Source organism: Amphibalanus amphitrite, unplaced genomic scaffold (assembly GCF_019059575.1).
Source record: "Amphibalanus amphitrite isolate SeventyFive unplaced genomic scaffold, NRLGWU_Aamphi_draft 000003F_arrow, whole genome shotgun sequence".
NCBI classification, from domain to species: domain Eukaryota; kingdom Metazoa; phylum Arthropoda; class Thecostraca; order Balanomorpha; family Balanidae; genus Amphibalanus; species Amphibalanus amphitrite.
The window spans coordinates 2,299,212-2,326,904 of NW_024881500.1; the positions used below are offsets into that span (position 1 = coordinate 2,299,212).

The following is a 27,693-nucleotide window of genomic DNA, read 5'->3' on the forward strand; positions in this document are numbered from 1 at the left end:
CGAAGCGTCGCATGGATCGAGGTCCGTCTGCTGTAGGAAATTATATATCCGCCCATAGACCTTTGTATACCCATAGACCTCTGTATACACAGGTATGTATACAGGCTACAGAGGTCTATGCATAGGCCAATAAGCTTTGTGTACAGAGGGCTATGCTCCACCTGATAACAAATCAAACACAGCTTCTTTAGCACTTGGGTTTCATACCTAGGTACTCGGAAAACGGACACAGCCCTCACCGGAATCATACACTCTGGCTCGTGGCTCTCGAAATGGACACTTCTTAGCGCTTGCCATTCTAAGTACACTAGTTGAGCTTCGAGGAAGGGCTCTTTTCTGTTTGGATAAACATTAATTGATTTCAACTTGAAATGCCTGCAGAGCGCTACTTGGCAGTTGATGTTAGAAAAGGATTATTTACACTGTAAAAAATATTGACGAGCTATGTGTCAAAACAAGGGTCTCGAAACAGTCACCAGGTTGTCAATGCTTCCGGTACCTACCACTTGACTAGTTACCGCTTAGTTAGCTTACAGGCTGAGAACTATCCAGATCGTTATGATGCGGTATTGTAATGATACCCTAGGTGTACCTTTGTTTTGAAGTGCTGAATTAACTATCAAGGTTGTTTGACGTTTGTTTTCGCCTCAATCCGAAACGAGGAAGACCCTCATCAAATTATTAGGTGAAAGCCAGCCTCAGGATGATCAAAATACTAGGGGTAGTTTTGTCATAGTAATCTGTGAAGGGTGCGGAACAAGCCGTAGCAATGCACTCGTCACTAAACCAGCCTGAGATTATTCTTTTTGTTTTGTTGGGTTAGGCCCTTTCGGTCGACAAGACCATTGCAGAGCCGGAAGGATGATAGGAATTAGGGGGAGACATTGGTCTGGGCAGGCACCCTAGTGAGTCGCCGGGGCTGAGCCCGTCCAGAGGACAGGCCACTCAGCCCCAAGGCACTCACTGCACCCGGCTACGGGGTGCGCTCCCTCGGGAGCAGCGGTGCCGCTCCAAAGGAGCAGCCCGCATGAGATAAAGTTGCCTGTCCAGCCCGGAGGGGGGTTGCGGTGTGGAGGAGAAGGATTTCTGTTTCCTGAGGATAGAAGCACGGATAGGTGTGTGATTATTCGCCAGGTAGCTGCTGCGTTTCCCTACTTGCTGAATCATGTTTGCAACTTTCCATTTCCAGACACTTTTTACGGCAAATAAATTGTTGGGTTATTTGGAAGGTGAATGACAATTTTATTTCTATAAGTCAATACATTTGTATTTCCGATTGCCCTAAAACTTTTTTTTTAATCGTTTGCGGTAGGTTTTTATTGTTCGCAATAAAGTTGCGCACCTGTGAATCCTTCACTTAATGCGTTCCCGGCTTCCCGGCGCCAGTTCCGCCCGTTGCGCCGTGTGCCGTGTCGCGTTCGGTCGGGGGTGCGTGCGTCTGTGAAGTGCGAGTGTTTATCACTGGGCAAACCTGTATGGTTTCCATTTGTGCAGTATCTAGTTATGAAGAATCACTTGCCGATATATGACCTGCAGTGATCGACGTTCTGATTCAATAACTTGCCATAAGCCATTATTCTCAACTAAATCGCGCAGAGACGTTTGCAAAGTTGTCGGGGGGGGGGGGGGAACAAGAGCGATTTTAAATGAATTGCTCTCCATGCAGTGCAATAGGACTTAGGTTTAATTTTTCAAAAGTTGTGGAGCCGCCCTCGGTGTCCGGCCTGGCCAACTCTCTCAAGAACCGACAGCTAACGGAACACTGAACTTTCACTACGACGATTTCCGCCAAAGTTATGAAGAAAAGGCAAGTGCAAGAAGTACAAAACTTCTTTTGGTAATCAAAACTAGAGGTTTGGCAAATTCCAAACCCTAAGTCACTACAACTGTGGATATAAATAAGCTGGTTATTGACGGCCAAGCTCTGGCCAATCTGAGGTTCAGGCCTATCATCAAGTTCATGAGGCAGCTGCGGTTGGGCGGCTCACGGGCTCCACTGCATAGGCTCAGACAGGTACTCTACAAAATGTCTTCTGTGTTCTTAGGTTCAGATCTATCGATATGTGCATGCTTCTGATTCGATTGATAACTGTAAACGGGCGCTGGAAGTGAAAGGTTCGCTTGATATACGAAAGGTGCATTGCAAGAAAGCACATTATTTCAGAAATACACTTTCATTTTATCTTGAGCGTTTTTGCAATGGGCCGGATGAATTCGTCATCAAACCGGTAAGGGATTTCGTTTGAAGACCACCGATATTTAAGAATATGATGGTCTTCAAACGAATTCGCTGGCAAATTCGATGACTGGATTGGGCGGCGTAGGATATGCTGGTCATCTGACTATGGGTTGATTAGGGCCTAGTTGGGGGGTTCGTCGTGGGGTTCAAATGTATAGCAATACGTTAGTTTTGACCTAGTTTGAGCTTCATTCGTTAAGTAGGAACAAGACGATGCTTCTTTTGAACATCGTCACTAAACAAGCCGCCCTCGTTTTGACATTGTTTTTCGTTATTATTGTCACTAGGTACTTTGTTATCACACACAGCATTAACGAGGACCTGCTTCCAAAACAAGGCAGAAACGCTCCAGCTATTTTTGGGACGTGGTAAAAACTAACCGACACCTGGTAACTGTCATCTGACGAACACAAAACAAGCCAGGGGCTCGCAGCGTGTGTCAAAAGTAGGATGCAAAACTAGTCTGTACCCCCGACATTTAGCGTTGAGAATCATTTGACGAGGGGCTAGTCAATATTTTTTACAGTGTATGGTTAGGTGCTGGTGTTCAGTCGTGTGTGATATGTGACCGTCTTGTGAACAGGTTGATTGTGTAACGTGAGTCTGAAAAAACTGGGAAGAAAAATGATATGCATAGTTCCTTCTTCACTTGACCAGCATGCTGCAACTGCTTGTTTTTATTATGTTTTATGTTTAGCAGCAACCTTCGTTGAAAGCCATCCTACACTTAACCCTTAGAATTTATTGACAAGGACGGAAGCTGCTCCCGTGCAAGTGAGCCAAACAAAGGCAAGTCTAGGGCTTCCTTATGTATTTGGTGGGTCCTTGCACAACTCACGAAAAAGTGACGACGAAACAGACGGCCTTCAAAGTGGTGTTACGCAAGGGATGCCCTATACGCGGCGTGCTTACTCTCAGAGGTACTCACTCGTCAGATACGGCTTCCTGAAGCCTTATGTCGGTGGAGCCGAGGGGATTCTAGTGCAAAATTAGCTCACCTTTGCTGTGTAAGTGGTTCCGCTCACAGCTAAAACCTATCCGGTGGTTAGTGTTTCTTACCTCGGAGCCAGCCGAGTGCAGCATTGGGGAGCAGAGCGGACAGTCCCGAAACTGAACGATTTTATGCGCCAATTACAGGTCACAGGTCACATGTGTTTGGTGCCGCTCCGAACCAACCACTGCTGGTTACTGCCAGCCGCACATCACCTGTGCTTGTGACTCAGGCTCGTTAGGGTGTGCCTCACTGCACGATTGTCAGGTGCAAAGAACTGGGTCTGTTTCACTGGAGTCAGCACTGGTGCCGCTGAACCAAGGCTTCTTCTGCTTTTGTGCGACCGACAGCCCTGTGGCGTTGCCTACCGACTGTGAAATCGTCTGACAGGGGACTTTTTTCTCTTTTGCTCTTTTTTCGCACATTTGTGACTTGTTGTCTCAACCCAGAACCAGCTCAACAACTGTTCCATCTTCTCACTGAGGTCAGGTATTGTATTGCACGTAACGGAGCATAGTTTCGCACCTTTCACATACACACGCACACCAGCGTCGAATGTCGATCATCCGCGGGCTAAACAATGCATATCACTCGAGCGCAGTCCGCCAGATCCAACACGCAATGCTCACGAGACCATCGAGACCTTCTTCAAACTTGTAAATGATTCATATGAATCGAAATACAAGTCCATACCGTTAAAGCAACTTTCGTGGACCAGATCTACGGTAGTCCCCATAGCGAGTACACTCTACTTATCCAAAGCCAATAGGATCACAATTCAAATTCGAGTCAATTAGCATAAGTGCAGAACAAGGTGCCTTCTTTTACAGTGCTCGGAATATCACTTTATGAATCAGTCTGAATGATTCAATACTGATAAGAAAATAAGTTTAATTCATTGCTGCATAGCATTGTGAATGCAGAACATACGCCACCCAGAAGAAATGGGCTACGATTAGGCAGGCTAGAGACAGATTCAACGGAATAATATTTTCAAAAAAGACGTATGGCGGGCTTTCTTAATTTCTAGAAGTAACTGAAGTTCTAGAAGTTACGTCGATATCATTACTGAAGGAGCTCGAGAAATGCAGTATCATCTTGCTTATTGTGTCATTTGCTTAAATATACCAATAGCCTTAATGATGGTGATGATGTAACGTATAGTGCTGATAGTGATAATAGTATTTGCTGGGATAATTTATCTCGCCTAATGAAGCCTGAACTATTATACCTATTGCATCTAGGTTTATTGACGATATTCAAAAGGGAAAATGTCTCACCAAACGGCATAGCGTGTTAAAGATCTTGTTCAATCCTCCCATTATTAATGAAAGGTTCGTTTGACGACCATGTGACTTTCAAATAGCTTTTCTAAACACAGCAATTGTCATGGGTTAATGTCGCCTGGCAGAAAATAATTCAGCCGCATTTGGCAATACTTTTTCGCACCGAAGTTTTGTAAAACTATGCTTCCAAATCTCAGGTTGCAGAGCTCAGGTTGGAGTGGAAAATCAGGATTCCAAATAAACCCCGCACTCTGCACACAACACTCAGTACTCAATGCTCAAATACAGCCGAATGAACTTCAATACGTGAGCCCATCAGTCATGGATGCTGGCATACAGCCCCATAACAACCTCCTTATCACAACGCAAAAACAAGATTGCCTTCTCACAGGCGAGTGGTTTCGCGCAATTGAGACCCAATGGAGAGCGGATCGGCGGGCTTCACACGTCTAACAATACGCAATCAAAAAATAGTTCTCAGTCTCACACCTAACAACGCACATTCGAAAATAGTTCAGCCGATAACAACACTACGCATCGGCTCTGACTCGCTCAGTGCTCATCACGTCTTATCACAGAATCGTGCACGCCTTTGACTTATCATTTTTCACGGAGACCACGCCGGGAGACACGGACCGCGAGTCCCTCGAGTCCGGGCGCGAGTCGGTCGGAGTCCCGACTCTCCTGCGCGGCGAGTCCGTCTCGTTCACCTCCCCATCCTCCGCGCGCATCATCCGGTGCATGGTGATGCGATAGATGCCCGTCACGGGACTCCGGCCGCCCCGCTCCCAGTGCGCCTCCAGCGCGTCCGCGTCCAGGCCGAGCTTCACGAGCCGCGCGCGAGTGGCGGTCTCTAGCTTATCCATATCCTCGACCGTCCTCCCCGGTACGGCGGCAGTGAGAGAGAACGGCCGGCTGGGCGAGGGCAGCGTCTGGCCCGCCAGCCACGGACAGTCAGCCACCTCCCGGAGCGTCCAGCGCTCGGCCGGCTGCAGCCGCAGCAGTCCCCGGATCAGCGACAGACACTGCGCGCTCACCCCCTCCGGCTCCGGAAACGCCCCAGAGAGGATCTGACGCTTCAGCGCCGTCACGGTCGTCGCCCGGAACGGCATGGCGCCGGCCACCATGAAGTGCACGAGGATGCCGAGAGCCCAGGCGTCGACGGCGGCTCCCGTGTAGTAGTCGTCGCGGAAGAGCTCGGGCGCGGCGTAGGGCGGCGAGCCGCAGAAGGTGGTCAGGTGCTGCTCGGGCGCGTTGACCAACGTGCTGAAGCCGAAGTCGCCCAGCTTGACGACGTCCGGACGCGAGAAGAAGACGTTCTCGGCCTTGATGTCGCGGTGGATCATGTTGTTGTTGTGCTGCAACAGCAATAAGATAGTCAGATTGCTGGCAGGAAAGGTGAGCGGCAGTTAAGCAAGTAGAACGCCCCACCAGCAGTCGGTTGACATGTTATTGCGACACTGATTTTTTGCATCAAAGGCTGAACAGCAGCTGCAACTGTTTTGTGGTTCTCCTATCGATTTCAGCACGCGGGTCGCGGTATACCAGGTGATGGCCGGAAAGCGGAGCGGCCTGAGGCAACAGACGTAGTTTTGCGACGCCGGTTTTCATTTATTAATGGTACCGATGCAGTTTCGAGAACTGGGCAGTGGTAGGGTCGGCATCAAATGTTAATGAATCGATGTTACATTAAGGACTTCAATCCAGGAACAGCCATATGTCAGCAGTATTTAACTCGCTCACTGTAGTACCACGCCTTTCAACCAATGAAGTAGGACAAGTATTTTCATAAAGTAATGCGTTAGTACATGAATTTAGTTTAATTAGATTGGTTGATTGAGAATATGAAGAATAAAAACTCTTGCCTAATGGTTCTCAGATAATGTATAGGAAAAGTTCGAAAGAATAAACGATAACAATAGCAAGCCCTGTTCAGTGTTCATACCCTGTGCGCGCATGAATCAAATGCAAGTTACTTATAGCTAGCTGCGAGCTATGGAGTGTGAACTTAAACTGTGATAGGTATGCATGGTATGGTGCTTTTGAATAATTTCCAATGAATCCGAACAAACGGCAGGGGTGTCGCTCCGTTAGTTGGTAACAGTTTGAGCATCAAACTGTATATATGTTCTTTTTAAACACATGATCCAAGACCTCGCAGTATCTTTTGTTAGACAAATTAGTAGGCTTATGGAACATCAACAAAACGATCGTCTAAATGTAAACAAGATAGCCCCGTCACGACCTAACCATAAAAAGCAAAGAACTGTAAGAAAATGTTTGCAAATGCATGCAGGTACTTTCAAGATGTCAGGAGTTGCAAAAGGTGAGGTTTTGGGAGAGGTCGGGTTTTGAGCTCGGTTTTGAAGATGTCAGGTTTTGAAGAGGCCAGCTTTCGTGACGTCAGGTTTCGTGAGGTTATGTTTCGAGAGGTCAGATGTCGTGAGGTCAGGTTTCGTGAGGTCAAGTGCCGTGAGGTCAGGTCTCCGTACGTTTCAGGTCTCCGTCCAGATCCGGCGGCTCACCATGTGCTGTACCGCCGACACCAGCTGGGCCACCAGAGGTCGTGCTCGCTGCTCCGACATCCTGCCCTCGGTAGTGATCTTGTGGAAGAGCTCGCCTCCCGGCGCGTGCTCCATCACCAGGTGGATCTTGGAGAGCGTCTCCAGCACCTCGTACAGCCTACCGAACACAGGACGACAGGGTCAGCACAGTCATCATTACAGCAACATATACATCAGTGGCTCCAGCAGGCTCTCTAGCATCCTCAGTCGCTAGAACGGTGACGCAGTAGACGATGCCGGTGACAGTGTGGAGCGGTTGGTAAGGGTAACAGGATCAGTGGGTCAGCTCGGGCAGCAGCCAATGCAATCCGCGAATATTGCCCGGGCTATCGATCGGTTTACATAAAGTGGGGGCTGGGGCTGCGTATGGTTTGTTAGTTAAAACCCGGAACGGGCTAAGGGACATGACGATTTGCGATCGATGTAAATCCCGTTGTGATTATATTCCACAACAATCAAAATTCACATGCATGTCAATACAGCTAGCATATGTAGGTACTTGAGAAAACGAATAAGGCTGTCCATATTTCATATACCACCTTTGTCAATGTTTGCATTGACCGCACTCACTAACCCTCCAACCACCCCGCCTCCCTCCCTAGCCACACTGGCCTAGACCCTGGCGGCTCCACGGTAATCGACATGTCACGCACACGATGGTCGCCCTCTACAATAGAGTCACGCACACAAACAGGACAGCTCGGCCGGTGGAGTGCCGCGACGGACGGGGACCGGGGCGGGATGGGGGTAACGCCTTGTGCCGGCCAGCCGCCGCGTCGTGGGCCAGATCGATGTACTGGCCTTGGTGAGGCCGCCGCACTTGACGATAACACACACACACATACACACACACAGGGACGGCAGCGGGACCGAGACTGGAAGGGTCTCGAGCGACGACGGAGGGTGGAGACTGGAGAAGGTGTTCGAAAATCGAAGGTGAAAGAAATGGCATGATAGGAAATGTGATAGGTACCATAGACCTCTGTGTGATACAAGTAACAAGGACTAATTCGAAATGTTTTCCTTCTTTCCCAATAAAATTCATTATCTTAACGCTTCTTAACAGTCCATAAGATATGTATTGCCATGTGTTTCAGTCCACGGGCCCAAACCGGACGTGGGTCTCTCCCATCTCCAGTCTGAGGCGCCGGATGTCACTGCGTCGATAGGGAGTGTTTATTTTTACACATAGACACCGACCAAGTGATTCGAGAGACCGCACAGAATTGAGGTCAGATGGGAATGAATGGCAGGTCAGTCGCCAACAAGGATGATGTAATCTTCATTATGTTCATTATGCTCATTATGTGGCTAATTATATTCCGTACAAGTCTTGAGATAATGAGGAAAAATGTCAAATTATCACAATGGAAATGAACGCAACAAAAATATGCAGATATTCAGTATAGGTATGCCTAAACAAGCGTAAATATGAACCCGAGGTGAGAGGCATCTAATCTGAAATAATCATAGGCTCATTCAGGGCTCATTCCTCAAAGCATAATTCCAATAACCATATTCAATCAAAATAAGAACCAAACGTTCCGTCACAATATTTTCAAGATCCGAATGTATGCATATGATGACCAGTTGAAAGAACTATTTCTTACATTTTTTTCATTGTTAATAATTCTTAGCCCAAGAAAATGTTAAATAATCCTATCTTTGCGTTACATCCAATGTTGTGGTATACCATTCCAACGTTGCGCCGCTGCTTAGCAGCTCGCAGCCAAATGTAGGTCTCAGGAAACGACCCAACGACGAATTGCAGTTCTTAAAATGGAACAGGACCGCACGCCACTCGCCAGGACCAATGTGACGCCAGCGTAACCTGGCGTTCTGCCATCAGTTGCCAGCCTGCGTCACAACAACGTCACTGGGAGCCGAGGACATCAGTCACCGGAGGACGTGCGGATGGCGCACGGACTGAGGCAGCTGATGTAACGAACGGCTTAGGTTGTGGTCAACAGCCAGCATAGGATCGACGACGCCAGCGGAAGTGGAACGGTTTAGGATGTGGCCGTCAGCCAGCTAAAAGCGAGGATGGCAGCGGATGTGACGTCGGCCAGAGATACGTCAGGGATGGGGGTGAGGGGGGCTGAGGGACACCGTGACGGTGTTCACTGCGATTTATTTCTCCTTCAGCTGACGGCATCCCTAGCGGAGCACTGGCGACTGGCTGCTCCTCCGTCACAGAGTGCCAGCATGAAGAATGTGAGCTGTTGAAGCGCAAGCAGCTTGACGTCTATTCTGATAAAAACGTGTTCATAAAAACGAACACCTGTGCCATGGCCCGCGAGCTGTCATCGGGTCACAAGTGTGCTGTGTCAAAGATGTATGAATGCTGATGGGCGATAAATCATGAATTAAAATTCGCAAAGTCATGGAGAGCCGATAGGGGCATTCCACGTCAAATCAAACACCGAAATCCGTCATCCCCTTCGATTTTTCTGAAAATTTGTAGGCAGACTGGGCATGGTTCAAAACTGAGTTACGTATAATATTTTCGAAATTTGATAAAGTATCGCTGAGATATAGGTCATCGAATATAGCCAAAAATGCCACACATCAATTTTTTAAATGTCTATAACTCTGGTTCCTTTTCTGGTATCAAAATGATATTAACAGGGTCTTGTAGGCAATTGATAAGGCTTTGATTTTTAATTATAAAATTAAATTGAAGTGACCTTGAAATGCATTTGACCTTGAATTAAAACATAAAAATTTAAATAGCAAAAAACACGTCACCTTCGATTCGGGTAATTTTTACATATGATGTCCGTCACAATGTTCCTAACCATCTGTGAAAAAATTGGAGTGGGCCATTCATAACTCTCGCGGCAAACGCCGTTTTCATGCATCAACATCACGCAACCGCGCGTGACCTTGAAAGACAGAGTCAAGACATGCTTGCTTGTGTTCACTTTCTGAAATGAATGATTGCTGATTAGTGATATCCCAAACTCTGCGAGAATGGAAATACATAGTCATCGTAGTCAAGCATTCAAGTTCCATAGTAAAAGTGTCTCAGACAAACAGTATTTTGCGGTGAATTTTGAGCCGCGTGGAAATGCATCATGAAGCCAAAAATTCAACGAAAACATTATCACACAACGATATCTTCACGTCTTTTTATCTTCACTATACGAAAGAATATACATTTTTGAGTATGTATGGGGAATTTCTAGTTAATCCAATATTAAATATGGCAGTTAGAGACCTGCTAGGAGTTAAGGCCGCCGTCCACTGTGCGGAACGCGTGCGGTCCGTACGGAATTTAACACAGAACCCTATGGGCGCATCCGGTCCGTACGGAAATCGTGTGCGCTCCGTCCGGACCGCATCCGAACGGCAATCAGCTGTTGATTTTCCGTCAGCTCTCCGCATGCGTTTCGGATGCGGTTGCTACGGAGACGGAAGAGTGATGTCCGACGCGTTGAACTTTTCTGCGGAAAACGCATCCGGAACGTCCGGAACAGACGTGGTTAGCAGAGCTGGGCAAGTGCGTTCCTTTAGTGCGTTCCTGCGTTCTTCCGTACGTACGCACCGCCCTTTTTAGGAACGCCGCAAGAACGCAGGAACGCAAAGTTTTTCAAAGGAACGCAAGTAAGAGGAACGCACCACCCGAAATTTTGAAGCGTTCCTGCGTTCTTGCGGAACCACCCGAAAAATTGTATTGCTGCCAATGACCTCTGTGTCAAATGTTTGAATCTCGAGTACGTGTGTTTGCCGGTAGAGGCGCCACTTGTCAGTCGAATCGAGGAGCATATTTACGTCTGGACAACGAGTTGCGGGGAAAAGTGCTGATTTTGCCGCAGTTTTAGGAGCCGGTTATTAGGCTGGATTTTTGGGTTACTATTTCGTTCCGATTCCTGTATTTCACAGTGTTTGGCTCTTGAATATTTTGGTTCTTTCAGAAAAATATTAATTGTCATACAGATTTTGTAAAAATGTTTCATTTTTTTATAAGCCGACCGCTAGAGTCCTAAAACAATACATCAGCACTACAATTATTGTAAACAAACAAATGGAGCACCGCTTGGCTCCGTTCTGCTCCGTTCCAAGGCATTTTTTCAAGTTTATCTGGTGGTTTTCGAACTCTAGTATGTCGTTTTGTTGGAAGTTTTGAATCCCTTGTGACTGAATTATATCATATTAAAGAAGCATGTTGACTGAAAACAATCCCAAGTTGAAGTATACAGGAGACTGAAGAGTCCTGAGTCCTGAGTAATATCAGGTTGAAGCTAGGAAATGTTGGTTGCTAAATGCAAGTTGATCTGGCTCACTTATCAGCAAGAAAAAAAGTAAAATTAAAAGAGCTTATTGGCCGAAAACAAGCTATAATAGGTATTGCAGGAGATCAATACTGAAGAGCACGCGCAGTATCAAGCCAGTAAATGTTGGCTGATGAACGCGTATTGATGTATTGGTATGAATATTGAAATATAACTTACAGCAGCAAGATCAATGAGTGCTAACTATCAAGTGAAAAATTCTAGAATGAACGAACCCAGGCAGCTTTACTTTGCTATGCAGATGGTAATGTGCATTAGGTACTCAGTGTCTGGCAAATGAAACATGCTATCATTCTATTGCTACTGGAGAAGAAAGCTTGGATCACTAAATCAGCTTAATGTTTAATTTGATGTTCATCATTACTTTGCATTTCTTGAAAAAAGGATTTAAGTAAAATTGTCAATGTGAAAATCCATGCAACGATGTGATCATGTCATGTGTTCATAGTCATTCGTGATGGTGATTATTGGTCTAATATACACAAGCAAAGCTGTCAGCATTTCTTTCTGTGGATGGCCAGAAGGGACTCAGAACTTAGAAGTATTAGGTTTTCACAGGGCTGGGATAAAAAGTACTGAGGGACTGAGGGTAATCTTCCAGAAAGGGAATATTTTGACTTGGTATGAGATGTAGGCACAATTTAGGTAGGTGCTCAGTAGTTTAGTAGTTATGTGGGTATAGTTGGGTTAGCTAAGATTAGGTCATGCTAGTTTTTTCTAATTTGCCAAGTGTCCATAAAAAAATGTGGCCTGATCAATTCATACCTGACTAACCTGACCTAGCCTCAATCATCACACTTATTTGCAACTTACCCAAGACCATAGCATTAGCACCCAGTTACAGGTACTAGGTACTCACCCTAACTCAATCTTACCTGCTAACCTTCAACTTGACAACAGTTAGCTCACCTTGCCAAACCACATCCAGGGTAACAGCATCCAAATGAGGAACTGGCTCATTGGGTGGCTGGTGCGAGTCTGTGCATTTTAAGTGTTTCTTCTCTGAAGCTGCTCTGCACTGCTGTATGCCATGTTTGACGCTCAGAAAAATGTGGGAAATGATAACTAAGCTAGTTTAGTGCTTTGTTCCTGCTCGAGACATCAATAAGTACAAATCCTGGGGGGTACAGCTATGAGATGAGCTAGGTGAGTAAATTATTTGAATATGCTGTTTGACTGTAGTAAATATACAAACAATCACAGGGTCACAGTTAGGTATATTCAATTTCCGCATAAACATTCAACAAAACGCCCATAGCCTCACTCCGAGCACACAACAAATAACTTAAGCCTTTGCAGGCACAAAAATACTTTGATTTACAGGATGGGTATACAATATATCCTCTGTCCTTGGGGATCTTGCTGCAAAGTTTGAGTTGAAGTAAGATGACTGAACTTCAGGACAAGGTATGATTAACTTTTTCTTCTTAGCCACTGCTTATGTACGAGAAAGACTAAATGCTTGGTTAATCAACGCCTTGAAAATTTAATGATCCATCTTCAATTCGACATGAAGCCGCAAAGAAAATAGTTCCCACTTCTCTCTCCTCTTGGAATACACAAACCAAAATATTTAATGACTTCTTCTTAGTCTGACAGTGAGTGGAGGGACATGGACAAGAGCAATTATCATAGCTTCCCTTCAAGTTAACCTCTGGCAGTTGGCACTGATCACACGGACTCCTCTGATTGATCCAAGATAAAATTGAAATGTGTAAAACTGTCTAGTCAATCATGGAAGGAACGGATGAACTTGAGGTCAATATGATATTTTGCGATATACGTCAACGTTACCTTGGAACTTTTTTGCAGGTTCGCTTCATATTTTGTAACAAACGCGCAAAAACTGCAATAAAACAGCACTATATGCTTCTGGACAAAATAAAATGACAGTAAAAAATAAGCCCTGATGGTATTCATTCTCGGCCAAATCCAATTACAAAATATTTTGTAGAAAGAACTAAATTTCGGCTAAAAACCGTGCACGTTTAAAAAAAGAATCATTCCAATGACGGTCCATTATTGCGGTCCTGAAATCGCCACTATTTCCGGCCTCACCAACGCAACTCGTTGTCCAGACGTAAATATGCAATCGAGGAAGGCTTGCTTAGATTTAGTGGTGATGTTTACTATTCGATTCTGTTTCAGGCATTACAGATTTTTAGTGGTGATGTTTACTATTCGATTCAGTTTCAGGCATTAAATGTGTAGAGTAAATATGATAACTTTTACTAAGATACATCTTTTAACTAAACTATTGTTTTTAAGCAGGTCGTATTTTTGTTGAAAACCCTACGGATGATATTGGTAAAACGTATTTCAGATATTCGATTCGGAAAAGAGATGTCGAGTTGCTTTTCGGCCCCACGTCGCCATTCTGGGTATTCTGTGATCGATTCGCCCCGTGTTTGGTTGGGCCCGCGCCGCGTGGTTCGGCGGTATTTTTGAGGGAGGAACGCAGGAACGCAGGAACGCTAACGCACCGAACGAAACAAAATTGAGGAACGCTATTCCAGGAACGCACTAACCGCGGCCGGAGGAACGCAGGAACGCTAACGCACTACCGAAAATCGAGGAACGCGCCCAGCTCTGGTGGTTAGGGGCCGTATCGGAGGCAAACATTGTGAATTGTACGAAGAATTGGAACTCGATCATCATGAAGTAAGTAAAAATTATTTCCTTAGAATGGCAAGAGTATTTGCTGCTGGTTACTTGCAATATTTTATTTGGTAATAAGTGATAGGAAACATTTATTAGCTCTCCGCATCCGGACCGCATCCGGACCGGATGCGGCCAGCGTGCGGCGACATTCCGGACGGACTCCGGACGGAATTCCGTCGCAGTGGACGGCGGCCTTAACATGTCGCCGGCTGAGGCGGGATCGGCCGACGCGGGAAACGCAGCAATCACAATTTTGTGTTTACACGTTCATATTTCAATTGTTTACCAATTGATTTTCAAAATTCTTACACCATAAGATTGCCTGTACATTTCTTAGTCTTCTCACAAAATTTGACGCGAATCGAACGTAATCAGCGGTAAGGAGCGCGATGTAAAGACGGAACCGTTCCGTTCCGTCCCGGCACAGTCTACAATTCAGGCGGCGGCTAGCGGTCGGCGCCGGCTGCCGAGTCGCCGCGGCGACAGGATGTTCACTTTACACCGCTATTACTAGACCAGTAGTGAACCGATTTTCTTCTTGCTTGCACGATGAGATGTGCAATTCAATTTTGGACAGGTAGCTATAATTAATTTCGCATTAATACTATGAGATATTGGCGAAAAACAGGAGGGGTGGGGCGAAATTCACTCTTCCCCCTCCACTGCGCGTGCTAACATACGTTTGCATATGTGCCATTTTCTTCAAAACTTATGAATGGCCCACTCTAATTTTTTCACAGGTTGTTAAGAATATGGTAGGCAATAAGATATATGAAAATTAGCCAAATCGAAGGTGACGTGTTTTTTGCTATTTCAATTTTTGTGCTTAAGAACAGAGTTAAGCAAATTTCAAGGTCATATATTTAAGTAGGTGCAATTCTAAACAAATGCTTAAGAAATTACCTAAACAGTAAGGTTTATTTCATTCAAATCAAACAAGTACAACCAAAGTTATGGTCGTTCAAAAATATAAAGATGCAACATTTTGTAAAAATTCGATGCCCTATATTTAGAAGACCTGTGGTCAGAATGTGCAAAAAACATCAATGTAATGTTCGGGGCGACACAGGAACTCGCTCACAAATTTATAATGAAATCGCTGATGGTAAGGTGCAAAACAGCCGATTTTTGTTCGATTTGACGTGGAATGCCCCGATAGGAAGTAAGTGCCCTGCGTCATGACCAAATCGATAGGTTGAGACCTACAAAACCCTGAAAAAGGTGAATACGAGAGAAAGACCACTTCCTTCTACGCATTTCGGCAATGATGTAGCACCTACCACCCGTTTAACACTTGTGTATTAGCAGTTTTTGCATTGCTGGCGCCGGTTGAGGCAGTAATTACACAATTTGACTGTATGTAGTTACTCGTTTGAACGGCCGACGGTGTTATGTTGATAAAGCATAAACAATCATTTGGTGACATAAATAAGAGTTAAACTAACCAATAACAGCTATTTGTCTGAGTAATGGATTCTGACATCATTGAGTCCACATCAATTTGAAATTTAGAAGGTAGGAGGAAAATTTCATGTATGCATAAAATACCAACACGCAAGGTTCATCATCCCAAGCACGCACCACCACAGCAGAGATCGGTTCGTGGTTCGATCACACGACTGAGCGCCGCTTGAACCGCAGCTCACGCTATCAGAGCGACTAGTTAGTGCGCGTTTGTCGCTCCGTGCGGCATGAACAACAGGATGTGGGGATGACCGCGCCGCACGACCGGCAGAACATGTGGTAAATGTGGATCAGGCGGTGAAACGAGCCGAGTCACGGCAGAATCAACGACTACGTGACGACTGTCTGAGGTCTACTCGGAACACAGCCGTGAACAAAGCCATCAGGAGCCCAACTCATCGTCATTTCATGGCGCCCGCACCTTTTCGGCCCTGGCTGGCGCTCAGACGCAGGAAATCGAGCCTTTCCACGAGCCTGCCGTTAGCTTTTCATGACAAGCTGCCGGTTCCGGTGTGGAGGCTTATGCTAATCCCCCGGCGGGGAATCCAGCAGACCGGAGGTTAGACGCCCTTTGAATGACCAGTCTGTGTGGGAGGGAGGATTCACTTGAAGCGACTCAAGGGTGTTGGGCAAGCTGGGTCGTCCGGGACCTTCCGACCGAGTAGGAGTTATGATCAAAAGCTTAGGAAAACATTTCCCGAGACGGATAACGTATGGATGAGTTTTCTTGCAAGTGTTGATAACCAGTAGGCAATATGTGGTTGACCTTTCTAAGGGAGATCGTTTCTAGGCAGTCTATCAATGAATACAGTTTCGCGCCACGTAACCCGAGTTTTAGCCGCCCCGCTTCCGATATCACGTAATCAAGCGTCAACTTTGGGTATGCAAAGCAGTTTCCCTCACGTATGAATGCAAAGAGTTCCGCTAAACCGCTTTCCCCCAAATACACTGCGCCTCAAACGATAAAAAAAGACAAAAAAACAGCGAACTGACGCCATTGTGGACGTCACAGGCTCCCCACATCCTTTGTGTCTTCCCGCGGCCTTTTGACGCGTTCAGTTTGACTTGACGCCTTTGCAGTGAGCTGGTTATAGCAGTTGTACGTCGTAAACGCGTCAGCTTAGACACCGGGTGAGAACTGAGCAATCACAGTCGAATACAGTTACAATAGCCATTCTACAATAGCCATACAATAGCCTTACAGTTACAATATGGCCATCCTGAGCGATCAACTGCTGCTCATTTCACCCCACTCACTCCCAGTGACGCGGGTGAGCCCGGATCTGCCCGTGCCTCACGTCTCTCACGCCTCTGCCGAGTCACGGCGACTTGTGGTGCGCGCCCGGCCCGCCTGCAGACACCACGAGCGGCCAGAGTCGCTGACCGCGTCATGGGCGTGCCGTCCCTGCCTATCGCCCCGGGCCACCCGCGCTCCGGGTGGAGGTGCAACTTTTCTGCAACTAGACTCGCTGTTTGCAGCTTGCTGAGAACAGCCTGACTGATCTGTATCGCTAACAAATAAAAAAGATGAAAGTCGGTCTAAAAAGCAGTTTCTATTACAAGAATGTTATACCATTATTGGCGCCTTTCAGTGAATCTAGGCATAATGTTACGGTTTAGCAAAATAATACAACAGAAGTTCGTCCTTTTAAATTAAAACCTACATACTTTTTATGCATGTGAACTGGAAGGTGTTCCTTAAAACAAGTTCGCGCACCGCAGAATGTCGGTAACCAAAGCCGCATCTCTAGCCTGACCGCTCTGATTGCAGCAGCCAGGGCAGCGGCCGGTCGACAGGGTTGGAGCGGGGCCGGTCGCCAGGGTTGGAGCGGGGCCGGTCGACTGCCACAAAGACGCCGCGTGCCCGAGGCCCCCGACCAAAGTTGCCAGACTGCCCGGCGGTGGGCAGAGCGGGAGGGAGGGAGGGAGGGGAGGGGAGTTGGCACACCTCGAGTCCAATGTGCGACTTCTGTCGAGTCATGGCATGAGTTTTGCCCACCCGAAGCGCTGAGTTATCTATTTATTTTGCCTAGCCGTGGGGATCTAATGGACAAAGAGATGCTTGCCCTCTCTCTCTCTCTCTCTCTCTCTCTCTCTCTCTCTCTCTCTCTCTCTCTCTCTCTCTCTCTCTCTCTCTCTCTCTCTCTCTCTCTCTCTCTCTCTCTCTCTCTCTCTCTCTCTCTCTCTCTCTCTCTCTCTCTCTCTCTCTCTCTCTCTCTCTCTCTCTCTCTCTCTCTCTCTCTCTTTGACGCACTCTGAGCCGTTAAAAAAAAACTCCGCTTCAGATTGTAATTGAGGTGAAAGAACAGTGTGTCACGAATATGGTCGAAAAAGTCTGAGAGCTATCGGTCCTCGACTGAGATAATTTCGCCTGCTCTTCGTTGTTACCTCATCTTACCAGTAATGCAACATCGAACTTGCACGAGTGTGCAGAGAACAGGTATTCCGCGCTATTATATAATCCGCAGTTAAAACCTGTTCACACGTTTCCGCTAACACTATTATGCAATGCACGTTGCCCATACATCCCGCCCTGCTTTATCAAATGTTTACGATGGTGTTAAGCTACAGGTGCCAATAGGAGAGGGTCTTACCCTGCCTTCCCCTCCACTCACTCACCGGATAATGTTCGGGTGATGCACCCGGTCCATGTTGGCGATTTCTCGCGCCAGCATCCTCTGCGTTTTCTGGTCCAGCTTAGCCTTGTTGATAACTTTGACGGCTACCCTCTCTGCGGAAGGACAAAAATAGCGTACGCCGTGAGCCGTGAGAAATATTCACACGTTATTACACAGCACACATCACTGTTGCCATGGAAGCTTGGAAATGGTTCAACACGTTTGACGAGCCCGCAACTTCATACGGAGGTTTGGGTCTTCGCCGATTCGTGTGGTTCCTTATATGTGCTTGGAAACACGCATTTGTCATTTCGCCGTGGAAATCAGTTTGCCCTTTCAGGCGCATAAGAAATGATGCCTATACGATAAAGTGCATTTAATATTACAGTTGAAGACTATCTAGGTAAGTGATTTATCATCAATTTCCTTGAAAAAATATCAAGATGAAAGCTATCAAAAAGGCCCGATACAACAATATTTAACTTTTTAAACGTCTTGAGTTTTATCGAGCATAACTGGTAGAAACACTTCAGTTAGGTCCCGCACGAATTCGCTGGCTCACTCTGTCTGATGAGACTGACTGGCACCGCCATCGGCAGATCGAGCTGAAGAAGCACATGCTTCCACGTCATGGCACATGGTCATTAACCGTCGAGATAGCGTCGGGCCACGTCGTGGTGGTCGCGATTTGTCAGATGGATAGAGTGCAGCAGGTGGGGGGGTTAGACGGTGAGAGGGTGCTGCAAACCGGAATACGAGGGAGGGAAGAAAGGGAGATAGAGGCAGGAAATGAAGAGAAAGGATGAGCGGGAAAGAAAGGAGAAGAGATGAGAGAGAGGAGTGAGAGAAGCGAGAAAGGGAGAGATAGGGGGAGATAGAGGGAGATGGAGAGGGAGAGAGAGAGAGAGTGAATGAGTGAGTGAGTGAGTGAGTGAGTGAGGAGAGAGATGGAGGGAGAGAGAGAGAAAGAGAGAGAGAGATAGATAGAGAGAGAGAGAGAGAGAGAGAGAGAGAGAGAGAGAGAGAGAGAGAGAGAGAGAGAGAGAGAGAGAGAGAGAGAGAGAGAGAGAGAGAGAGAGAAGAAGGAGACAGAGACTTGGATTTGGACTTAGAGGGACTTGGTCCATGCACCGATATCACTGAAGACAAATGACCGTACCGACAGATAATCAGCTACTCAGCTTGTAAATTTGAAAGCGACAGAACGATTTACTACCGACGCCCCTGTTCAGCCATTATTCACAGCACAGCGTTTATGGTGAAATGTGGGCCAGGGGCAGCGCCGGAGATAAGAAGGAGCGGTCATTGACACAGCAAGGAGGGTGCATGTCAAAGGAGGAAATGAAGGTCAAGCGTCGCATGTTGGTGAGACGGAGAGGTCACGTGTCGCGTGTAACGGTGAGGCCGAAGGTCATCATACATCACTAATACTCAATAGTCTCCTGTTACCCATTATAATGCAACCTCCTTCCATCCTTTCCACTGTTTTGCAAACTTCGCCGGCAGATTTCGTACCAAGATGCCAGGTAGGTCACAGGACGCCCCCGGCACGGCTCCAGTCAAGGTCACTGGATCGATTTGAGGGTCATTAAGTAGGCCGGCTCCCTCAGTCAGTCGTGCTCACAGCCGGGCGTCCGCCCGACCCGCGTGTGGAAACAGTTGTTTCTTCCAACACGCACCGTGTCGGGACCGGCGGTCAGGGCCGCCCATCACGCAGGAGTTTGGAATATGAGGCGAGCGATGGAACGATGACGATGTAGTAAATTTATGTATTGTGCGAATTACACGAGGTTTCCCGATGGTATTTCGTCAGTGCTTTGAAAAGGTCGAATCTGGCTAGAATAGTCGATGATAATGTGGCTTAATGTATTTAATTGTAACAACCAAATTTTCAACAATGGCCACTGATAAAGTTACTTGAACAAACTAAACTACATAAATCATATTGCAAGTATTGCATTGCTATTTCGTGCTTGCTCTACTTTGTTGAATTATGAATATAAGTTACTGCATCGATTAGTATTCACCACAATGCGATCACGTTGATTGGTAAGAGAGACGCTCGTTTAGGTAAACAATTTACATCCAATCATAATATAGCAAAATTGAGCGTACCTATTTCTGATATTCCTTTTTCACTACCTATCACTATTTTTCGTTGCGTTCCGACTAAGGACCAGCAACTACCTAGGCATAACAAGATGGTACTATTCTATCGATCGCTGTCATCTGCGGCATGGACGGCTCAGTGCCAACAATGGTACGATGTTCTGTCTGTTGACAACTGCTTTTCACTGCTGACGGAGAGTGTTTGAACACATGTGCTTTTCGGACGTGACCTACTCTGCTCCACCGATTCTGACATTTGCGTGCCTACGGAAACATCGTTTTGTCAGGGAGCTAAGAAGCAGTGACACATTAATTACTTAGTTAACTCTGTGGCTTATTGATATCAATAATTTCGGTAAATAGCGTCCATTTCTAGTGTCTGATGACACAAACATTATTTCTTGCAACATCATTTTAGGATCACCCACATCTTTATCAGTTGAATGGATGTTTTCTATTTCGAAATTTTCCATTTGGGAGACTGTAACTTCACTGTTTTTATCATTTTAGTTATGTAGCTCAAAACAGCGTCAGCATGTATCAGAAAAAGATGTACGCACAAATTTTAGACACAACAACTAGCACTGTAATAGTCCACATAGCTTAAAACACGTCGGCTGACGTGGGTAAAGCTTTATTTTCATGGTTCCGTTCCATGTATTTTCCATAAAATCCTTTCACCTAAGTGCTGTTCTATCACGATTGTTGTTTTTGTATATGGAGGAGTTATGAATAAAAAAGCTTATTGCGCAATAAGTAGCACCAAGAAGCTATAATTGGATGCAGTTTGATCGTTATCAAAATGTACGTGCCTGCGATTGTTGGCAAGTTTCTGCAAACAAACAACAAACATCGCCTATCATAATTTGCCTTTTGTGGGCTAATGCTGGGTTCCAGAAGCCTGTTCAGCTAAAAATGTCATGCAATGCTGGTTACGGAGCGAGCGAAGCGAGCGGAGTCTCATACTGAGTTAAGGGAAAATCCTGAGTATGAGCGGCCGGCCGGCCGGCCGGCCGTGGGGACGCTCTTCAAAAGCTAATATCTTAGGAACGGGACATCCGATTGACAAGCGGTCTTCTTTACTGAATGTCACTTGGACGTAAAAGTTCTGTGGTGTGATGGCCACCATGCGTTCATGCCAAACACCGCACGTGGCGCGTGGTAAAGTTGGACATTTTTTAAGAACCCCCAAAATTGCAACCTCAATAACGGCACAACGGTTGGGCCGATTGAATTGAAACTCGGTACACAGTTAGGTCTCCATCAGATAATTCATCTGCATGTGTTAAGGTTGGGGTGCTACAGCACGTGCGCACGTGCAGGGGGCGCTCCCAGATCTCGAGAACGGCTGGGCCGATTGCGCTCAAATTTGGTACACGGTTGGGGACCAGTTAGTAGGGTGCCGTCGTGCAAAAGTCAGTTTGAACCCCGCTTGCACGTGCGCACGTGCAGTGTGTCGCTTCCAGATCTCGAGAACGGCTAGGCCGATTGCGCTGAAATTTGGCACATCGCTAAAGACCGGTTAGTAGGGTGCAGTGCACAAGTTAGTTGGAGGTACCCTCTCGCAATTTCGCACGTGCAAGGCCCATCCTCTCGCTCGCTCCGTTGGTCGCCCAAAAGGCGTTTTACTGGTATTGCACATTTTGCCAAAAACAGGACAATGAAATGTAAATATTAAAGGCTAAATCATATTGCACTCATGCAAAAGGTGTCGTATAAATACAAACAATGGTATTCATTTCAGAATATTAGTACAGTAGCATCCGTGGACCTCTTGGAAACATTTCAAATTGTTTCACGAACAAACAAACTTTTTCGTTTCTTTGCTTCTTTTGTGATGTAATACGAATCCGTAGGACGCATCCCACGTGGCACATGCATGAATAATGGTGCTTGAAGCCAGGGGCGTCGCCGACGGGGGGGTCGGGGGGGTCGCGACCCCCCCACTCGTCAGAACCGGGGGGGTCAACCCCCCACTTTTGGCGATGCTGAATATGCTTTTTTTAGCTATCATGTCAGGGAAGTTGGCGTCAGCAACGTCAACAAATACAACGTCAGATTCAGAATCGCTTCAAGAGCTCCCTATAGTCCCTATTGCTTATAGGTCAATAAGCTGTGGGCTAGAACATCAGCATGACAATATGATTTTAGTCCCTTTTTATCCCTCAAATGAGCGAGCGCGTCAAAACTGACCCAAGCGCTCGTCTGATTGTCAAAATAATGGTTGCAGTCGATTCGTCGGATGACGTATCAGTAACTACGAGGTACCTGGCTAGCCTCAGCCCTGCTACCCTCGGACCTGCCTGCAGAGGGGAAATGGGGTCCGATGGTGGATCCCTCTGGGGCTTTCCTTTTAAGACGCGCAAAAAGGAGTATATTGCAACGAAACTTCCAGTGACCTCGAATTAATGAATTTTACACCTATTCTAAAAAAAAAAAATTGGCCCTGATTCGAATATGGATGACCTTGGTTAAAGGAAAAGGGCCACCTTCGTGAAATATGAAGATATCGTTGTTTTTCATTTTGACATTATTATTTTTCATTTTCTTTTTAAAACTGGTGCCAGAAGTGCACAATTCGCGAAAAAGTATTTAAAACTATTTAACATATTGGTACACTCGGGGGCAGATTGATGTTCCACCACTCCCTACCCATCGGGCTCCCATGGCTCCCGCACTGGCTGCTGTCAGTGGCAGGACTGGCAGCACTGGCATTGGCAGGCAGTGCTGAGCAGTGCTGAGGGCAGGCAACATTGGCAGCAGCCACTGCTGATCCATGGGAGCCCGATGGGTAGGGAGTGGTGGAACATCAATCTGCCCCCGAGTGTACAGTAGGTCTATTAAAAAAGTCCCCAGCACCAGTGGGCGCTGCCTTCGCTGAGCCGAACCCCCGTCTGCCTGTCCCATATCGCGCCGGGCTCAGGTCAGGTAGGGTCAGCGGGACCGCTCGGTCCGGCCCGCGGGCGGTGGGCGGGCGGCCGGTAACGCTTTCCGCCAGCCAGCTGTAGAATCCAACAAACGGGACGGCCACCGCTCAGCGCAGCGAAACCGGTGTTTAAGAATGGCAGAAGTTGTTCATGGCCACAATGATTATAGAGATAGTCATTGTTAGCCCGTGCCCCACAGGAATGCCTAGACTCTAACGCCCTGTTGGAGGGGAAATGGGGATTGAGCATCATTCTTATAACTCAGCTTTGGGCATTTAAGTGGCATTCGAAGTAGCGTCAAAAGTAGCAAAAAGAAGAAGAAGAAATGCTTCAGCCAATTTAAGATCGGGTCAGAACCAGAGGTCATGTCACCAGAGGTCATCGGTGGTAAAATTTTGCTTGGACAAGGTGCGTTGCGCGCATCGGTGCATTGGGTTTCCAATTTCCATGGAAACATCAACAGACTCGGAAGCTCGCAACGCTAGCGTGGAGCCGAATTCATATCAACCGCCGCAACAATGCAGCAGCGCAGCTCAACGTGCTGCAGCGTGGGGCCGCGAAACACCGCCCAAGCCCACTGTCTCCCCCTAATTCCTGTCATCCTTCCCGCTCTGAAATCGACCGAGCCTAACATAACACAACAATCAGCTCGTTTACCGCTATGTCTGAATAATATTGTCGCTTCGCCTAGTCTTCATGCTTCCCTCTCTGGACTGGAGGTCACCCCACCAGCCAACCTGTAGTTGATGTCGGATCAATTCCAGGCAGAAATGTGCATGGATCCGAGTGATGGATCTATGATCTCAGTGGATCTCGAGGCAAATTGCAGGTTGGGATCTATGATCCCACAGAATCCGGCGTGAAAAAAGTATCCTGGATCTATGATCTCACAGGATCTGACGATAAACCAAGAACATGGGTCTTTGATCTGAGTGGATCCCACCATGCATAACATTTGGAACCAGGTTTCCAAGTGTTTCTATGTCAATAAGTGCCATAAAACTATGGATTATGACGTGTTATCACATTAAATCACTAAATAAGATCGTTTGTGAGTTGCAACGAGTGATCTTTGGGATTTCTGTGTTGACCAAAAATAAATGAGGATCTGTGATCCCACTGGATCTCAAGCAAAAATACTAGACTCGGATCTATGATACCTACGGATCTCTCGATAAATTAAAGAGCTGGATCTATGATCCCCACGGATCCGAGATCAGGATCCGTGGGATCAGATCCCAGATCCATTTTCTCGGATCCATGCACATGTCTGATTCCAGGACAAATAATCCTCTTCGTGGTGACGGTTTGGGAGACGGCTGGACCGTCCCGACAGGGCAATCGTCCCACGGGAACAGTCTCGCTTCCGCAGATCACTGTCGCTGGCTCGCACAACCTAATTACTACACCAGAGCATAGTTATGTCATAGCTCTGCAAGGGCCTTTTCAGACCGAAAAAGATGGCTCCCAACAAAACAAATAATTTTCTCATTTAGTATTGTATCTCATCAAACACCACATGTTTTCAGACTTCAGAGTGTTTATTATGCGTTCCGTCCAAAAAAGCGCAGTTCAATTTTCTCCCATTGACTTGAACGATCTCCAAATTGACCCGGCCTCTCTGTCAACAATGTCAAACTTGCAAAGTAAACGTTTGAAATGCATAGGTATAGTGTTGCCTATTGAAATCGCTGAAAGTTCTAAAGCGATCGCCGATCGGTTAGTCGGTGTATTTAGATTGATGAGCACAGGAACTTTCCTTGAGGTAAGGTCACTTGACGTGACCTGGTGTTATGACCTTGAATTGAAAGACTTGGGCGGGAAAAATGGGTCATTTGAAATCTTAAAATGCTAGATTTTAACAATAATTGCAAACACTATTCCGGCCAAATAGTGAGTGAGAAGGGAACGATCCCCCAACCCCATGTTTAGCCCCTATAATTCAGCTAGCTGCTAGAGCCTCGCGGACAAAACGAGCGTTTACTTCGTTACGTGACGCAGCGACTGGTACCCCATTTTAAAATATCAGTGACCTCTTAGGGCAGGTCAAGGGCCCCAAGGCATTCGATCGTTTTTTTTTTTTTGTAAATAACCACAATAATGGTCGCATTATCGTCCTTTCGATACAATCGTGTTTTCTGTTCTCATACGCGTCGATTTACATGCTTTTTTGTTAAGATAAAGCAATTTAGGATGTTTACCTGAGGTCAATGTCATGTTAGGGCAACACAGGTCACGAAGCTGTTGAAAGGAGGACATGTTGCATAACATTTGATTCGGCAAGTCTTGCAAAGTCCATTGATAGCTGTCCCGACTGGCTAGCTCATTTTGATCGGGAGTTATTGACGAAGCACTCCTATCACCCTAGTGACGTCATAAATGACGTCACGCAAGGTGAACAATGCAAAAGTGAAGCATTAGACCTTGCCAAGAATGTATGAAGTCACGATTTGAAGTGCTTGAGAGTTGAGGTATAATTTTAGATCATTTCCGACACCAAGATTAACAGCTTCCATATTTCCCCATTATGCTTATATGACACTAAGTGCATTGCGGATTTGCATCATTTTATAACCGACAACCGTGCAGAGGTTTACTTAAGACGCCATGGTTAAGTGACCTGACCTGAAAACGTGGTTGATGTCAAATGATCCGGCTTGAATCAAATGCAAGGCATATGAAATGTCAGCCTTCTATCATCAGTGTGCTTTGAGCTACCGCAAAAAAATACATGGTGGCGGCATTCACCCCTTCTTCTCGGCCGGCGAGGGTTAAACCTCGCTTCGAATTATTGCAGATAATGATGCGACCGAAAACAAAGCATTTATCTGTGTCTAGAACGGCCGCTGACTTGTTGGACAAGATCCCCAGTCTTGATTTGCTAGATGGGAATAAAATACTCGGTATGTGATACATATATAGTATATATACCCCTCGATTTGCCCTCGCGCTAAGTCTATTTTAATCATCACTGTCGCTTTTTTATTCGATATGATGTCGCCGATAAACGTGTTGTTTTGTTTGCTCGCTTGCGTTGAATTGTCATTACGGATTATTGAAGGATTATGATAAAATAGGAATGGGGCAGGGGAGTATATGCACTGCGTCTGCAGGTGTTTAACCCGCGCCCTGGTGGGGTCTGTTTATAACGCGACCTGGTGGGGGGGGGGGGCTATTTTTTGCCCCCCTCGTATCTCCGAAACTACTGGACGGATCCGCAAAATTCAAACGGCGTTCGAAAGGCCTGTCAAATTTGTCGAAGGAAACCAAATTTCATTGACCTCAGGGTCACCGATGACGTCACAGGTCAGGTCAAAGATGAAATGTTTCACCGTTCACGGGTCATCTAGGGAATGCGCTATAACACCGAAGAAAACGCATTTTGTCGAGAATCAGCGATAGGGCGTCAGTTGCCTAGTACATATATTGCTATAAGAGGTCACTGACATTACCAGGTCAGGTCACAGGTCAGGTCACCAAGGGTCACAGGTCAGGTCACATGAACCTAACTTTAGGTACTAAGGTTGTGCGATGCATGTTTTATGGCCAATTTTTCATTTCCAACTCAATGGTGTTGGTTATAAGACTATCAGGTACGGCTTAGGTCACTTTCTGGTGGAGGTCAGGTCAAGGTCAGGTCAAAAAAGGTCAAATTTCAAAGTTGATATTTTTGCATAAAATGGGTATTGATTCGATGCAGCTCGTCACGGGGAGTCTAATGGTGGTCTTTGTTTTGCGCTACGAGGTCTAGAATTGCAAAAAATTGAGTTTGAAAATTTGACGTCATCAATTTTGAACAGTTTTTTTTCGCTGTAACTTGGCCAAAAAAAGAGGTATCGATCTCAAATTTGGTATGTAGATAGAAGGCGGTAAGGACTATGAAATATATTCCGGGTTTTTCGAAATTCAAAAAACTTTTTGGATTTTTCGGCTATTTTAATCAAAAAATCTATTTTTTGATTTTTGGGGGTCAAAATCCAAAACTTTTAAAAATCCGAGATAGCAGTTTTGTAGCCCTGTCAATTCTACAGCTTTTATGTCTTTATCGTTTTTCTGTATTTGCAAAGCTATAGGCCTGACAGCTCTTCCCGCGAAACCCTTTTTTGGGTCGAAAACGGCAGAACATGACGTCACTCTGACGTCATTTCCGGCCAACCTATCATAGCCTTGGGAAAAAATTTTGGTCACAATGTGTAAAATTGATGTCCGGGAGGGTACTGAAAGTTTGGTGACGATCGGCGCAGCGGTTCTGGAGATATATCGAAAAGTCTGGAGGGGGGGCAAAAAATAGCCCCCCCCCCCCCACCAGGGCGCGGGTTAATTTAGATCACAAAGGCATCATTTCCGGCATACTGCAGAGTCACTATCTTCCCCCTCCTCTGCACTGCGGCATCTCTGCGCCCCACACACGGCGTCCTCACTCCACGGCCGGCCGCCGCCAACTGACCCACTCGCCGGGCGCCGCGACCTGACCCGTGTCGCTGCCGCGGCCTGCGCAATAGAGTCGGGGCTGGCATCCGGGGGTTCGGCCGGCCGGCC

General features: G+C 46.4%; 1 protein-coding gene across 3 annotated transcripts in view; it reads right to left on the reverse strand.

Annotated features, from left to right (window-relative positions):
* Positions 1 to 3,710: 3,710 nt before the first annotated feature.
* LOC122368501 (serine/threonine-protein kinase NIM1-like) overlaps positions 3,711 to 27,693 on the reverse strand; it is a 59,309-nt gene continuing 35,326 nt past the window's right edge. For all 3 annotated transcript variants that reach the window (XM_043342618.1, XM_043342532.1, XM_043342709.1), the window contains 3 exons: positions 18,120 to 18,231; positions 7,042 to 7,198; positions 3,711 to 5,874 (listed from right to left, as the gene is read on the reverse strand). In XM_043342618.1, the coding sequence (XP_043198553.1) occupies positions 5,089 to 5,874; positions 7,042 to 7,198; positions 18,120 to 18,231 (1,055 nt within the window). In that variant the 3' untranslated portion in view covers positions 3,711 to 5,088. The remainder of the gene's footprint in view (positions 5,875 to 7,041; positions 7,199 to 18,119; positions 18,232 to 27,693) is intronic.